Consider the following 18,247-nt stretch of genomic DNA (forward strand, 5'->3'; position numbering starts at 1 on the left):
AGGAGACACAGATGACGTACCGGTCTCCCTCGCTGAGTGGGGCTCTGACGAGCCGCAGGAAGGCATCTTAAAAAAGACGCGAGCTCTTTTACGAGTGTGTGTCGCAGGGCGAAGACACACACACACATAAAGAACAGCTTGGATATAACAGGATTGAAAGGATATAGGCGCCGGATAGCGCAGCAGGAACGGCAGTGGAAGGCGGCGATGCCAGCAGCTTCAGAATGGCTCGTCCTGCTGATGTGCTTTCTCAGACGGCGCTTGCTTCCTCCGTGATCCAGCGATGCGTGAGCTTCGCTGAAGAGATGAAAAATCAGGTGAGTCAGCCTTTTCGAGCTCCTTTTATAGGTTGGGCCACACCCGTTTCGGCGGGAAGTGGCAAGAAGGGCGCGAAGCGCCCTTATTGGTCTGATGTTGCATCAGCCTGCACTCGATAGGCTGTGCAGTTGCCGCAGAACAAGCCAATGAGCGAACGAGCCGTCTCGCCTATGGCTGTGTACTGCTGCAAATGCGCTTTACAAAAATACAAAATTAGGGATAATTTTTTGCTTCAGTATTTCGTGAAAAGAGACTTTTCCCGTAGCGTCTTAGCTAAGACGCAGTACGAGAGAGCTCTCGTAAGGGAACTACTTTTAGCAATACATGTTTTTGCACTTTTGTAACCATAACATTTATAACTGATATTCCTCTCCCTTAACCTTTTTACTGAGCTTGTCACAATGCGTTATGGGACTGCCTTCTCCATACATGCATATATGCAAGGTTGTCTTAAAATATGGCCAAAACTAAGCATTTTAGAAGGCATTTTATAATGCTGCCTACCTTGTGGAACAGTCTCAAAAGTCAACAGTGCACCTATGATGCCTAAAATGCTTTATACATACACAGCTCACTAGGTTTTCAAATAGATATTACCATCCCACCCCACACTAAAAAAAACACTTCATTTGAACACATCCAGACCTCACGACATGAGCTAATCTATTTAAGGTCATGCCTCAGAATGACTTGACTCAATCATTGACAAAGTCAGGGTATTTTTTTCCAACCCTATACTGTGCCAGGGTATTAACTGCTTCTCCCTTGTGTTTAGTCAGGGATTTTCTTTGACAGCTTAAAAGAGCAGCCCCGCTCCGTTACTGTGGCTTCATTGGCTTCTTCACAGGGTACAAAGGAATATTTCGATAGGAGGAGATGTGAAGAGATTATGTAGCATATATTCTCAAAAGGAGCTTATTCACTGCAGAAACTACTATGTGAAAATGAATTCAAAATGTTTTGGGAAAAAAAAAATCTACAGATAACTATCTCAGCAGAAACATTAACCACCAAACTAGTATTATAAAATCAACGTATCACAGATGAATCATAACTCTCTCTTCAACTGGTCTGGATTGATCCACTATCTATCCATCATCAGTCTAGCTCTTATCTATATACAATATATGCTTTTATTTGCATCAAAAATACCATCTGCAGTGGCATCTGCATGTCATTAATGAATAATGAACAAAACTGAATGCCCACTATATGTGATAAATAAATGACAAACAAACATATGCAAGATAAGCTTCACAACTTAGAACAAAAGGCTGAATAAGCTGAATAATATGTTATAACAGCAATTGCATGACACAGTGTATTACACACTCAAATGTTGATCATTCTTAGGTACAACCAGAGACAATTTATAAGAGACATGTCACTTCCTCAATCCTCCATACAACTATATAAGGAAAACCCGTAACGGCAAAGATAAAGGTTGTATGCACATGTCCCTCCCCTCCCGCTGGAAAGCCAATCATCTCCAGTCAAGCCAGGAAACATTTAAGCCTATCGTCTGGTTCGCATGCGCACAGTTGAGGTTTTGCGACAGCGGAGACGATTTGGCGACAGCGAGTTGTGGTGTGTGCAAGATACGATGGAATCCACATAGAAGAGGGTGGTAACAACGCGAAGGCACCAGACTGCCAGTTAAAGCATTTTATTTTGGGGCAAAGTCATCAAACGTTTTCAGCGATTTTTTTCATATTTTACTGCTGTTTCTATACATGCAGTTTTTATGTCCCGTTCATTTAGATAGGAGCCTGGTCTTGTTAGTCTGAAATAGCTGCCTGGAGGCGTTGTCAAGATGGCGGCCAAGTGGCAAGACTTGCCTAAAAGGACTTTGGTACAACCAAAAAAAAACAACAATAAAACACACATCCAGAATTGTCTGATTGAATTGTGAATAGCCTAAAGATTCCTAGCTGTGTCAATAAATATAATTTTAATTAAGTAGCAATTTTGGAAATCTTTAAGTGAGAAAAAAAAGCATGAGATTATCTCCTAAACAAAATGTGAATGAATGGAGTCTCTGTATTCACGCAGGCTTAAATAGATCAGGCAGAGTAACTGCAAATTTAATAGTCAGGGGTTTGGAACCCTAACCTGAATGTTTGAGGAATATCAATACTGTGCTGCTTGCAAACACTGTCATAATTATAGCAATTTCTCTCAAGGATATTCTCTTTAGTTTGCAGGATGTACTGTATGTTTGATATCAACATAAATGAAGTCATGCTCACCTCTGAACAAGAACCTATAAAATAAGAACTCTGGTTACAACTAGTTTTAAATACATGAATAGCTGTGATGTGTCTGACATGTACAATGACCACTTTAATGTTCTGTTTACTTGTAAATTGATGTTATAAGTGCAACTTAATTATAAAAGTGCAGTACATGCATAAATCAGCGGTCAGTTTGAGCTTCTGTCTTATTCGCAGGTACTCCATAATTAACTCAAAACATCTCCTGAGAATCTCTTTAAGACCACCACTAAAAACAGACAGAGAGAGAGAGAGAGAGAGAGAGAGAGAAGAGCAAAGCACAGGTAATTACTAAATCACAAAGCTAAAAGGTCTTTAACTTCCTGTTTTATACTCTCACTCCCCCTAACATATCACAGGAAGAAAGTAAGGAAGGCATTTTAGGCTTGTGTTTAAAAAGGTTACTTGGCACTGCTGAAGCAAAAAGTGTCTGGATCAATCAATGAATGGTGAGAATTGTGCAAAGAAATTGTCAAACATGGTTATTCCTCTGTCTGCCCGTCCGACACACTGCCTTATTTCATTTTGATTCATGTCATTTGGAGGCCTGTGTCCTCTATGCCTTTCAAAGCAGCCCTACTCAGGTCTCATCTTAAGGGTACATCTAGCATGAGATAAGGTTTCAGGGATGTCCAAAATATAATAAAATTAAATAAATAAAAATATAAATCAGTCAATACAGCAACATCTGCTTGTATTATGACGGCTGAATTTCATCAACCTTGTTGCATTTCTCAGATCTTATGGTGTGTTCAAATTATGTCATAGTTACCATAGTTATTCCAAATATTAACATCACTACACATTTTACCCATAGCTGAAGCTCCCTGATGCACGCCGCTCTTGTAGCAGAGGCACACACAAACACACACACACACACACACACACACACACACACACACACACACACACACACACAGACATATATAAATGATTAAGTGGTTTGATGTATTTTTCTGACATCAACAACATAGCTGCATGTAGATCCAATTCAATGTAAGGAATGTTGTTGTAGAAATTAATTATGCCAGAGTCTGAGGATGTGAACAGATCTACGCTTTATTCATGAAACATGAGTAGAATGAGTTGTGTAGCAGTTTTATAAACTATTTTTATGTAAAATATTATAGTACAATATTAAGTACAAAGTAATTAGACAAATTTGATTTAGTATAATAAGAAGACATAAATGTTAAAACCCAGTGTTTGACATGTTGATGTCATCAGGGATATGCTGGTATGGTATGGTGGTAGAGGTAATGTTTGCAAACTTTAATTAAACTTTTTTTTTTTTTTGCTTTCTAGTAAATAACAGTGCCTAATAAAAGTAAATATCACTCTTCATTAATCTGCCTGATGAAATTAATAGATGTGGATTAAAATTACAAACTAAGAACAAAGTAAAAGTCACTAGCAAGAGAAAATCAAAGAGTTTTACTAAATAAACCCGGCCTAGACTGTTCATACTTTGAGCACAGGGGCTGCCAACTGGCAGACTCCGGTCTGAATCCGGACTGCAATGCCTTTTGATGTAATGAAATGAATAAATACCAAACATTATTTTCTAATAAAATAAAATTTATATCAAGCACATCAAGGTCATCTCAGTAAAGCCGTTTGGGATACTACGGTGCCACGGTTTGCTACTATTGTCAGAGATTTTCTTACTACTGGAAGATGAGGGGGATTGTATTACTAAAGTCCTTCACTAATTTCAAGTCATTTCACTTGGTAGCCATCTTTGAAATGCCTCAAGTGCAGCTCCTATTTCTCTGAATGGGGAAACATCAAATTCTCCAAATCTGCTGACCAAGCTTATGAATAAATTTCATATTTGAAATCACCAGTGAAATCTGACAACTGTCTCATGATTTTTTTTTTTTTTTTTTTGTCTTTTGTTCAAATAGCATTAAAAAAAATTGTATTCAGGCTAGACCAGCAAGTGTGGATGCACAATCCTAAGCACACGTCTCAGAATCCTGTTTCTATAGCAACAGGGACTTCTAATGGCAGAGTTGACTTTACCGATAAGCAATTGGCTCTTTTACTCAGAAGACGGGGCGTCTATAGATAGAGCGGCCATATTGAGTGTTGCATTTCCCCCCATTCAAAACTATACGAGTGACACGTCTTGGATCTTTTGTATCATAGATATGTATAGATGCCACATTCAACTGCTTCAGACATGTTGACATGTCCGCCATTTTGGAACGTCAATGTGTCATCACATTGATCAATGAGTTTCAAGATGCCACAACACTGAGCAGCCTCTGGATGTAAAAAAACACCAGCATTTAAATTTGTAAAGAAATTGGATAAACCTTTACACGTACGAATGAGTTGGTTTGTATTTTTAATATGTATTAACACTACATTGTAGGTTTTTACTCTATATTACCTTTTAAATGTGTTAGCTAATGGCTTTGTCTTGTTGTGTTAGTTTAGCAAAATCATCTGTTGAAGTATATTGCAGTCAAGCAACAAGAGGTTCAACATACTGTAAGTGGTTTTTTTTTTTATCTTTTCTCATTTGATTTTAGCACTGTTGTCGTTGTAAGGAAATCTTTGTCTACTCTGTGCACGTGGCTGTAATGTCTGTTTGTTGAAGTAATTGCAAAGTCACTATAATGTCTAACGTGGACTATCAATACACACACACACACACACACACACACACACACACACACACACACATATATACATATATACAGTACAGACCAAAAGTTTGGACACACCTTCTCATTCAAAGAGTTTTCTTTATTTTCATGACTATGAAAATTGTAGTCACACTGGAGGAATCAAGGGCTATTTGACCAAGAAGGAGAGGGATGGGGTGCTGCGCCAGATGACCTGGCCTCCACAGTCACCGGACCTGAACCCAATCGAGATGGTTTAGGGGTGAGCTGGACCTCAGACAGAAGGCAAAAGGGCCAACAAGTGCTAAGCATCTCTCGGGGAACTCCTTCAAGACTGTTGGAAGACCATTTCAGGTGACTACCTCTTGAAGCTCATCAAGAGAATGCCAAGAGTGTGCAAAGCAGTAATCAAAGCAAAAGGTGGCTACTTTGAAGAACCTAGAATATGACATATTTTCAGTTGTTTCACACTTTTTTGTTATGTATATAATTCCATATATAATTCCACATGTGTTAATTCATAGTTTTGATGCCTTCAGTGTGAATCTACAATTTTCATAGTCATGAAAATAAAGAAAACTCTTTGAATGAGAAGGTGTGTCCAAACTTTTGGTCTGTACTTATATATATATATATATATATATATATATATATATATATGTTGTTATTTTTTATTTATTCTTTTATTTTATTTATTTTTACTTAGATTGTTACAGTGCATTATGGGATTATCTAACAATTTAAGAAACTCTGTTTCTTATTATGCTGTCTACCTTTTGAAACCGCCTTTTTGCCCATAAAAAGCACACCAAATTTTGGAACAGAGCGACAGTCGTCAAGAAAACCCTAAATGCATGATTTAAATCCATACATGTTCTTTGATATATTCATGTGTGCCAGTGTTGTCTTTGTTAAATCCGTGTGTCACAACCATTCCTACGAATTGTATGGACAATACTTCCATGTGGTACATGTCACTTAACAGGATCTGACAACATCCCTACAGAAAGTGTCTGAGCAGGGGAAAAGAGAGCCATATTTGCACTTACTCCGACAGATAGGCCTGTGGTCACTCCAGGCCGCCAGGGTCTCAGTCACTCTCTGGCAAGTGATGCTCTTTGATCCCTGCAGTACATAGCTGTCGTCGCAGGAAAACTGGATGCTGGCTCCAACCCTGCCGAAGTTGAAATGACCGTCAGCGGTCATCCAGCTACACGAGTTACACAATCAACCCCCGACCCTGTATATATCTCTTACACATCTTTCTTTGGTTAGATGAAAGCAGTTTCAGTCAAACGTCTATAAACCGCATGTCTCTTCTATTTTCAGAATCCCCCACATCGTATTCCATTAAATGCATAACATGTAATGGCACTTGGTTTTTCTGTAGGGGCATTAGAAACCCACTTAGTAGCAGTGACCAAAGGTCCTGTTGGTAATGGCCAAGCGATATGGGAGTTCAGACGGACATGTCAAACAGCAGGCCCAGGCCAGATTAACACTGTGTCATGAAGTTAAAAAGGACAAGCACATAAGAGAAAAAAAGAAGACATACTGAAAGCTGGAGCCAATTCTTTTCCCGTTCTCAGGAATCCCTGGATCTGGACAAATGTCTGCAGCCATCCCACCTTGGCTTACTGCATTAAAGAGAGAGCATGCAAGAGAAGACAAAACACACAAAGAAAGAGAGGAAACAAAATTAGACTTATTTTGTCTGATAGTCGACTGGTTACCCTGATCTTCAAATTCAAAAAAAGTTTTCACCCAACAAAACCAGGGGACAGCCAGTTTTTTTCACGTGAGTCTGTGTCGATTCTCTTGCCAGTTTAATTTCTATGCCGTCTATTGACTTAACCATCTTTGATGATAATTATTTTATTTTCAACCCGTTTGAGCAGAACATGAACAGTTGTGGCATCTATGATAGTTTCTTTAATCCTGATGTAAATCAACCTAATTTAAACTTAAACTTTAAATTTAATAGTCTTGTAACTATTACTCTGAAGGGCAAGTAAACTCACTGCATCAAACCATAACATTTTCTAAAAATCTTTTCTCTACTTTCCATTGGAATATTCGTAGTATGTCTAAAAATCATGATGAATTGAGAACTTTCCTGTCTACCTTAAGTTTTTCCTTCTCAGTCTTGGCCTTTTCTGAGACTTGGCTGACTGATGATGTATTTTCTTTATTCCCCCTACCTAATTATGTATCATTTCATTCTTGTAGAAAAAAACAAAAGAGGAGGGGGTGTCTCTCTATATGCTTTGAATTCCTTTGATGCTTGTGCTAGAGATGATCTTAGTGCAGAATTTGACACCACTAATACAGAGTCTATATTTATTGAAATTCCATCTTGTCAGCAATTCAATGGTAAGACTATTCTGATCGGATACATCTATAGACCACCAGATTCAGACCATAATACATTTGATGCACTTCAATCAACACTTGAGTTAATAACCAAAGAAAGCAAATTATGTTTTTTACTCAGTGACTATAATATTAATTTACTTAAACGTGATTTAACACAAACAGTTGATTTTTTAAATGCACTCCATTCTTTTAATTTTTTCCCTCTTATTACTAAACCATCTAGAATCACTTCCTCATCTGCTACTCTGATTGATAATATTTTGTTTAATTCTTATAATTTTGAGGTCACTTCAGGCCTCCTGATGTGTGATGTCTCTGACCACTTTCCTGTCTTTCAGTTTATCCAATCCCGCCAATTAATGTCTAGTTATCCTAAGAATGGGCCACATACATATCGTAAATTCTCTAGAAACAACATTGATCATTTTAAGTCTGCCATTGGCAATATCATATGGGATGAGGTACTTGTGTCACAAGACTTTAATAGTGCATACAGTTTATTCTTAAAGTCTTTTAATAAGGCCTTAGATTTATCATTTCCGTTGACGAGTATAAAATCCAGAAATAAATATTCTAAGGGGAAGCCGTGGATATCTGATGAACTAAAAAAGCTTTCCCGGAAAAAAATAAACTTTATAGGAGGTCTATTTTTAATCCTTCTTCAATTAATACTGAAACTTATAAGAAATGTAAAAACCACTTCACATCTTTAGTAAGAAAAGCAAAGAAAGTATAATATTCAAATCAATTTGCACAAGCTTCTAAAAACATTAAGACAACATAGCACCTCATTAATCACTTACTGAACCATACTAAATCCCCATTTACTGCCGCTGTAGTAATGAACAGTAAGAAGGGGGTTCTCTCCAACCCTGTTGATATTACTAATGGCTTTAATGATTTTTTTATATCGGTTGGTTCTTAACTAGCATCTAATATTAATGGCTCGGATATACATCCCTGTTCTTTAATTAAAGGTCAGTATCCTCCATTCCATAATTATGACCCACCAACTGTTCAAGAAGTTCGTAATATTATTTTATCACTTAAAAATGCAGCCCATGGTCATGATGGCATTAAAAGTGTTCTTATTAAAGAGACAATTGACTATATTATTAAACCTCTCACTCATATTCTCTCACTGTCTTTGAAAACTGGAATTGTCCCTCGGGATTTGAAAGTTGCTAGGGTTAAACCAATTTTCAAGACCGGTGACTCCAAGGAATTTGGTAATTATAGGCCAATATCAATTCTTCCGTGTATATCGAAAATCATGGAAAGACTTGTCTTTTCTAGATTATTTAATCACCTGGATGCCAATAATATTTTATACAAACATCAATATGGTTTTCGGAAGTGACACTCTACTGAGCATGCCCTCATTCAACTTTTGAACTATATTTCTTCAGCTCTTGACAATAAAAAATTTGCTCTTGGAGTCTTCCTGGACCTGAGTAAGGCATTCGACACGGTCAATCACAATATTTTGATTGCTAAACTTAGTAGATACGGAGTGGAGGATGTTGCCTTGAGATGGTTTAGAAGCTACTTAGCTAACAGAGAGCAATATGTATACCTGGAAGGCTATACCTCCATGAAGTCAAAAATTATGATTGGGGTCCCTCAAGGATCAATTTTGGGGCCTCTTCTATTTTTAATTTATATTAATGACATGGCCACGATTTGTACCAAACTCCTCCCAGTACTATTTGCAGATGATACAAATCTTGTAGCTTCTCACCAAGACTTTAATATTTTAATCAAAACGGTCAATGAGGAACTATCTTCCATTGTGGAATGGTTTCAATGGAATAAACTTACTCTCAATATAAAAAAATGCAACTTTATGATTTTTTGTAATACTAACAAACATTACCCTATAGAATTATCTAAAATCTTTATTAATAACACTCAAATCTAATTGGTTCAGCATACCACATTTTTGGGAGTCATTATAGATAGTGGTCTTAAATGGTCTAACCATATCAACTTCGTATCTAAGAGGTCAGCTAAAATGTTGGGTATATTGAGGAGGGTTTGTCCTTTAGTTCATTCCTCAGCTTTTTTAACCTTATATTATAGCTTTTTTTTCCCATTCATTAATTATTGAAATATTGTCTGGGCAGCTACCTATCCTACCTATCTGAAGAAATGAATAGTCATACAGAAGAAATATCTTAGATTTATTTCTCATTCAAATAGATATGCACCCTCAGCACCCCTTTACAATAAATTTAAAGTTCTCCCTATTGATAAGGTAAATATTTATCAAACATGTCTATTTATGCATAAGTTTATATATAGGAAACAAGATCTACCAGACTCCTTTCAGAGTTTGTTTATCCCTATCTCACATGTACACTCATTTCAAACTAGACATAGCAATAATACTTTTGTCTTACCTTACACACAAGACATCAATTTAATATTTCTTTTAGAGGTCCTAAGCTCTGGAGTGATTTAAGCCCATCGTTGTGATCAATGTCCTCTTATTCTGTTTTCAAAAAGCATTTGAAGAGACTACTATTGCTAGCTTGACGCCTTTATGTAGTCCTTTCTAGGTATTGCTTGCTCTTTTTGCATTTGTATCTAGATTGATCATCTTTTATGTTATTGAACTGTTGTTTTGTATTGTTTTTTTGTTGTTGTTTTTTTCTGCTTATGCTCTTGCTTTGTTTCGTTAGTTGTTTGTTTTTTTATTTTGTTTTTTTGAGTGTTTAGTCTGCATGTCTCATGAGTTAATATGAGCAGGAGTGGAACTCTGTACAAGCCTAGAGTGGCTTCGTTCCCTCCTTGCATAGTTTTGTACTTGTACTAAACATGTGCTAAACAAATAAACTAAACTAAAACAACCCCCCCCCCCGCCACCCTTGTTCTTCTGGATTATCTCGTTGAGTTTTTGTAACATCTGTAATAGTTGTGTATGAGTCCCTCAGTTGTTCTCAGTGTGAAAAGATGGATCTCACAATCAAATAGTTACTTTCGGAAAAGGTTCAAATATGCAAAGATGCTGGAAAACCAAAGAACGTGTAGGAGCTGGGGGATTTTTCTGAAGAACTGTCACGTACGGGAACACAGGAGACGGAAGATCCAAGTGCAGTGTGGTTTATTAAGGGAAATCCAAATCAGAGTCAAAAACAAGCCGGGGTCGTAACCAACATCAATCCAAACAGAAACAAACAAACAAACAAACAGGAACAAGAACAGGAACTCAAGGAATAGGAAATGCGAGGAAACTAGGTGACGGAAAGTAAGGACTCCATAAAGGCAATAGGAAACAGACCGGATTATATAGGCAGGGTAATGACTATCAAGTGAAGACACCTGAGTGCAATTAACAGGAGTCCAATTACTGTGATGAAGGGACAAGGCTTTGTGGCAATTGTAGTGCCTGCGGTGAGGTGCCTATGGGGAAGTGAGACCACTAGTGGACACCCAGGGAAACAGAGACCAGACAGCGTGACATTACCCCCTCCTCCACGAAGCAGCTACCAGATGCCCCGCCCGAACCCAAGACGAGACCAAGGAACACAGAGACCAGGAGGGAGGTGGACCGGCGGATGATCAGGGGGAGGGACGGAGGGCCAGGTCCATAGAGGGAAACAGAGAGAAAAGGGAAAAAAACAAAACAACAACAAAACACAAGTCCAGGAAAGACAGAAAGTTCAGTGGCCCACGGCCGAACCGACAGGGCAGTTATCAGAAGACCACCACAACTGTGCGGTCGAGACAGAAGCCCACCAGGGCGGCGCAGAAGACCACCACATCCGTGCGGTCGAAACAGAAGCCCACCAGGGCAGGGCAGAAGACCACCACAACCGTGCAGTCGAGACAGAAGCCCACCAGGGCGGCACAGAAGACCACCACATCCGTGAGGTCGAAACAGAAGCCCACCAGGGTGGCGCCAAAGACCACCAGATCCGTGCGGTCGAGACAGAAGCCCACCAGGGCGGCGCAGAAGACCACCACATCCGTGCGGTCGAGACAGAAGCCCACCAGGGTGGCGCCGAAGACCACCACAGCCGTGCGGTCGAGACAGAAGCCTACCAGGGCGGCACAGAAGACCACCACAGTGGGATCGATGATACATGAGAGCAAGTCTGGATAGGCAAGTCTGAAACAGAGAACATGAACAAGTTAAGGGTGGCCTCCTTGGCCACGACAGGATCAGTCGAGCGCTCAGAGAGTTTGGCTGAGACGTGGAGAGGCTCTGGTAGTTCAGCAGAGACCTGGAGAGGCTTTGGTAGTTCAGCAGAGACGTGGAAAAGCTCTGGTAGTTCTGCAGAGTCTAGACTGGATTCAGGAAGATCAATGGTGACTTGACTCTGCTCATAAAGATCATTGGTGACCTGACTCTGCTCATGAGGATCATTGGTGACCTGACTCTGCTCATGAAAATCATTGGTGACCTGACTTTGCTCATGAAGATCAATGATGACTTGCATTTGCTCATGAAGATCAATGGTGACTTGCCTTTGCCCATGAAGATAGTCGGTGACTTGACCTTGCCCATGAAGAACACTGGTGACTTGACTTTGCCCATGAAGATCATTGGTGACTTGACTCTGTCCTTGAAGATCACCAGTGACTTGTCTTGACTCCTGAGGTCTAACTGTGGTATTGCTTAACTCATGAGTGTCAACGGTGACTTGACCTGACTCTGGAGTGTCAACGGTGACTTGACCTGACTCTGGAGTGTCAACGGTGACTTGACCTGACTCTGGAGTGTCAACGGTGACTTTACCTGACTCTGGAGCGTCAACGGTGACTTAACCTGACTCTGGGGGGGTCAACGGGAACCTGAATCGACTCAACCAGGGTCAACTGTGGCTGTTATCCCGTGTAGAGGCGCTGGACAAGTGGCCATATTGTGCCATGACTCCGGACCGGCGGCCATCCTGGGCAGTGGCGCTGGACCGGCGGCCATCTTGGGCAGTGGCGCTGGGCCGGCGGCTATCTTGGGCAGTGGCGCAGGTCTGGCGGCCACCTTGTGCTGTGGCGCTGGGCCGGCGGCCATCTTGGGCAGTAGCGATGGGCCGGCGGCCATCTTGGGCAGTGGTGCTGGGCTGGCGGCCATCTTGGGCTGTGGCGCTGGGCTGGCGGCCATCTTGCACGATGGCGCTGGGCTGGCGGCCATCTTGCACGATGGTGCTGGGCTGGCGGCCATCTTGCGCCGTGGCACTGGGCTGGCGACCACCTTGTGCTGTGGCGCTGGGCTGGCGGTCCTACTGTCTGTAGACCCCGGTCTAGAGTCGGCCATCCCACCGAGAGAGACAGGTGTGGCTGAGTCATCCCACCGAGATCGATGCTGTAGGTAACTGGTGAACCCCCAAAAGTCCAGTATCTCCAGCCCCTTCATCTCCCACCCAGGTAGGGTGAAAAGGGTCATCCAGGCAGCCGTTGAAAAGGTCCTTCAGGGCCTCATCGTTATACCCCATCCCCACTGCTATTGTCCAGAACATTTGCGGCAAGCCCCCCACCTCACTCCCCTTTTGACGGAGAGTGGTTAGGTTAGATAGTCTCCCCATCCACTCCTCTATGGTGGCTGGGGAACGTATACAAAATCCCACACCGCTGGATCTTAGCATGATGGAGTCCTTCTGTCACGTACGGGAACACAGAAGACGGAAGTGCAGTACGGTTTATTAAGGGTAATCCAAATCAGAGTCAAAAACAAGCCGGGGTCGTAACCAATATCAATCCAAACAGAAACAAACAAACAAACAAACAGGAACAAGAACAGGAACTCAAGGACTAGGAAACGCGAGGAAACTAGGTGACGGAAAGTAAGGACTCCATAAAGATAATAGGAAACAGACCAGATTATATAGGCAGGGTAATGACTATCAAGTGAAGACACCTGAGTGCAATTAACAGGAGTGCAATTTCTGTGATGAAGGGTCAAGGCTTTGTGGGAATTGTAGTGCCTGCGGTGAGGTGCCTATGGGGAAGTGAGACCACTAGTGGACACCCAGGGAAACAGAGACCAGACAGCATGACAAGAACAGCAGGTAGTTGAACTGCTCAGGACTAATGAACAACTATCACAAAACAGAAAATCAGTCGTGGATCATCCAGGAAATGACACACAGTATTAAGATTTGAGGGCATATAATCTTTTGAACAGGGTAATTTTTATAAATTAAGTTTTTTATTTTTTATTATTATTTTTTTGGATTATACATTAACATGTTATTTGAAATAGCTGCAAGGGGTATGTAAACTTTTTTTTATTTTTTATATTATATTTTTTTAAGAAGTCTCTTATGTTCATAAAAGCAGAAAAATTACAAAAAAAAACTGAGAAAAGTAATAATGTGAATATTATAATATGCAATGTAGTATAATTCAAATATGCATTTAAAATCTTACTTATCTCAAACGTCTGAACTTTTATACAGTGAATGACACAAAAGGTCAATAATAGAATGTTTCTGTCACGTACGGTGATACAAGAAACACGGGAGAGATCCAAATGCAGGTACGATGTTTATTGAGGGGCAATCCAAAAGGGGCAAACAGTCCAGGCAGGGTCAAAACCAGACAATCCAAAAAACATAACAAGAACAAGAACATACACTAAGAGCAGACTCAGGGAAGTATCACGCATACAACAAGGACTCCGTGACAAAGACTCAGACAGACCAGGTATAAATACACAAAAGGATAATGGGAAAACAGGAGACAGGTGGGGAACAATCAATTAACTAAACAAGAGGGAAGGTGACCAAATAAGGAGACAGGAAGTGATAATATGATAGACACCGTGGAAAAGGAGGACACCTAGTGGAAACCCAGGGAACACAACCCAGACACTGTGACAGTTTCTTTCTAATATAGAAAAGCAATGGAATGTTCCCATTCAGTACAGCCAGAGTGTACAGTGTTCATCAGAATGCCAGTAAAGATGGCACTCACAGGTTTAATATCTATTCCTGTAGAGCTGACGGGTGATTTAGTGATGGTAAGCTCAAGGCTATTTCCAATAAAAAGCAAATAAAGGTCAAAGTATGTCCAATGTTTCTCCACTCCCCGCTCTCTTGTTCCTCCTAAGCCACAGTGAGTTTGTGTTCACACAGCCTCACATTCTGACATCCCTCTGAATTCAATAGCTGGCCAAAATCACATTAGGTGAGTTCATGGATGACTTCACATCAGGTGCAGCATTGACCATCTTTACATCCACATAATTACCCATGTTTTAAAGGGGCCATATGTTTGACTCTATTTAATCTATTTTTATGATTATATATTATATTTGCTATTATTATATAGTATCTTTTGTATTATTATGTGCCAGCTGCTTTATTTGTATTTCTAAACTGGAATATTAGTTTAATTGGTAATGGAAGTTGGTCTAGTACAGCTGCATGACGTGAACCAGAACAAATGTATTCAGTAAAATATACTTTGCTAAATAAAAATATTTCCATAAATTTTTGGTTCAACATCAATAAATTAAATGATACTGATGCTAAAAGGGTGGCACACCAAGTAATCTTGTCAGTAGCTATAATTTGGAAAGAAGAACAAGAACAAAGTTAACGCCTTGAATTGCACTTTATGACTATGCATTTTTTATAATAATAATAATAATAATACTTACTTACATTTATATAGCACTTTTCTAAGCACTCAAAGTGATTTTACATGAAAGAGGGAATCTCCTCATCCACCACCAGTGTGCAGCATCCACCTGGATGATGCGACGGCAGCCATATTGCGCCAGAACGCCAACCATGCACCAACTTATTGGTGGAGATGAGACAGAGTGATGAAGCCAATCAGTAGATATAGGGATTGTTAGGAGGCCATGATGATCAGAGGCCAATGGGTGAATTTGGCCAGGATGCCGAGGTCACTCCTCTACTCTTTTTCAAAAGACATTCTGGGATTTTTAAATGACCACAGAGAGTCAGGACTTCAGTTTAACATCTCATCCGAAGGATGGTGCTTGTTGACAGTATAGTGTCCCCATCACTACACTGGGGCGCTAGGACCCAAACATACCACAGGTGAGCACCCCCTGCTGGCCTCACTAGCACCTCTTCCAGCAGCAACCTAGTTTTCCCAGGAGGTCTCCCATCCAGGTACTGAAAAGGCTCAACCATGCTTAGCTTCTCTGAGCAACCGATCTTGGGCTACAGGGTGGCATGGCTGCCGGTTTTAAGCTTTAGCTTTAGGCTACTGAAGTGTAACATTAATAAACTGTTACTTAATATTAAGTGCTTTAGTGGTTTCCTCAAAGGAACCGTGTTGGTAAAGCCATTTTATAATTAAAAGATCTGCTTGATTTTAGTCTCAGCAGTTGGCAGTTGGCACATTCACAGTTCCTTCAGCAATCATCTGAAGAATATTGTACACACAAGCTTATTAGCTGGCCATAAAAAAAATAAATAAATAATAATAATAATTAATTAATTAATTAATTAATTAATTAATTAATTAAATAAATCAATGAGCTTTGTTTGAGACACGAGTAATGAGTAACCTAGATATGCAAGAGCAGAACTGTTTTGTCTGTATTTATTAGTTTTGGACAGACAGAAAATCTAATTATTATTTCTACACACGTTCATGTGCACATGTGCACCATCAGTGACTGACTGACTGACTGACTAATTGATTGATTAATTGATTAATTGATTTAATGCATGGATGAATTTCCTCCTCCAATGTACATAATTTTTTGATAAGCTTGCTGCCTAACTTAAAAACAAAATTTGCATTTGGTCATGTCGGTAGAAAATTATGCCTGTACGAGTCCAACTTTATATACAGAAGGTGACAGAAGATTAATTAAAATCTAGAACCCACATAAACCACTTCATGTAAAGTATGAAGCAAGGCCAGTGCATTTGGAAGTGGTATGTGTTTGAGAGCGAGAGAGAGAGAAGCCGAAGGATTTCACTTGTGGAAGGAGGCTTTTTGATCAACTGTCACATCCTTCTTTTTGATGTGGTCTTCAAATGTCATCTCCCCTGATTGTTGATATCAGTCTCTAAAGTTATGATCAAAGTGGGTATCTGTTTTTCTTGAACATTTATTTTCCTCCTATAGTGCCCTGCAATAACCTTAATATGTGTCAAAGACTTTCTTATAACACACATGTAAACGTTTAATACATAAATGTCAAGTGTACTTCAATTCCAATCAAATATCTAAAAACTGCCCTTAAAAGAGCTGTAAGCAGTTTCACTAACCTCTGCTAGATTTAGCTACCAAAGACTTATCACACCAATCACTGAAACTTTACATGACATATTTTTATCATCTTTTCAGATAAATCCGGCCCAACAAGTGAAAACCATACAAACTGTGGTCAGTCCATCATGTCAAAGTGGACCAGAGGGTGTATGCCCATAGTCTAAAGTCTAGCTACATATGAGTATGACAAGATGTGCACAGATGCACTGTAAAATATAAAAGTTACATTGCATGTTTGTGAAGTGAAACTGTCCGGTTTGTTTCAGTAAAATGACAGTCTCTTCATTTGCTATAAGTGAACCGGGGTCTTTGTCATGAAAACCCTAGGCAACCTCTCGCATGTTGCATGTAATGACTGACTGAATGTCCATAAACAAGCTATTGTCATCATGCACACACTGTAAATTATACAGAAGCTCAACTAAAGTGGTGTACTTCACAGAGTCAGCTGCTTTTGTAATGTTAATTGCCATAGAACTTGTTCAGCGAAGCACAAAACAGGCAAAATCATGCATACAGCATAACGTTGCGTAGCTTCCTCCATCCTATTAAGAATATCATCAAGGGCATCTTTATTAAACTCATAATGAAAACAAGCAAGGCCACTATATGACTGAGGAGAATACAATTTTATTTTATTACAGGCACCTTATTGCTGAATTTTTAAATTGCTTCACATGAGCTAAACCAGTAACATACTAAAAAGCAGTGAGAACTTTAGGGATTTTATTTATCTTGTCTAGACCTCATGGCCTGCTGTGAAAGAAGCATATTAGGTATTTTCTACTTAGATGAACTGAACTTAGGTTTAAGTGGGGGGCTGTGTTAGAAGTGTACTTACAGACTGCATTTTTGTGACTTGAATCCTTGCTCGGGAGCATTTTCACCCCTCTGGATTTCAGCTCGATGGCCTTCTTCACTGTAGGGAGAGGGTAAAGGTGAAGTGTGTAGAAGTGGAAATCACAATCTATTTATACAGTTAGGAAAAGCTTTCGAGTACCCAAGAGTGCCAACACCTCACTGAAAATGAACAATCCTCTATGAATTAGACTTGCATGGGCCATCAAAATAAGACTGTCCTGATGGGCAGAGGTATTTTCATAATTATCAGAGGTAGATCTTCAATGATGGGCAAACTTTGTTATCAGACATCATCCTAAAAATGAGTCATGTCAAGCATAGAATTTACGTTCTTCTGAGGATTTACATTGATGCAAATTGTTGCAAAAATGTTGTATGCAAATTAAATTAAAAAAATTAAAAGCCATTACTATTTAAACATATATTTACATTTAACATGTAAAAGTTGACATTATATTTAACTTAATAAGCAAATTCAGATAATTAACATTTTGTCATTTAATATGGATTAAACTGATCACAAATTAAATTGCAGGTGTGATTGTTTTTTTTTTTTTTTTTTTTTTATAGTCATGT

General features: G+C 39.6%; 1 protein-coding gene across 1 annotated transcript in view; it reads right to left on the reverse strand.

The window, feature by feature from the left end:
- Window positions 1-18,247, reverse strand: part of LOC132110975 (CUB and sushi domain-containing protein 1-like) — a 648,917-nt gene that overhangs the window by 180,711 nt on the left and 449,959 nt on the right. Inside the window, exons 7-9 of the mRNA XM_059518126.1 lie at window positions 17,652-17,729; window positions 6,783-6,864; window positions 6,277-6,401 (exon numbers count right to left, since the gene is read on the reverse strand). Of these exons, the coding sequence (XP_059374109.1) occupies window positions 6,277-6,401; window positions 6,783-6,864; window positions 17,652-17,729 (285 nt within the window). The remainder of the gene's footprint in view (window positions 1-6,276; window positions 6,402-6,782; window positions 6,865-17,651; window positions 17,730-18,247) is intronic.

This window comes from Carassius carassius, chromosome 30 (genome assembly GCF_963082965.1).
Source record: "Carassius carassius chromosome 30, fCarCar2.1, whole genome shotgun sequence".
NCBI classification, from domain to species: Eukaryota; Metazoa; Chordata; class Actinopteri; order Cypriniformes; family Cyprinidae; genus Carassius; species Carassius carassius.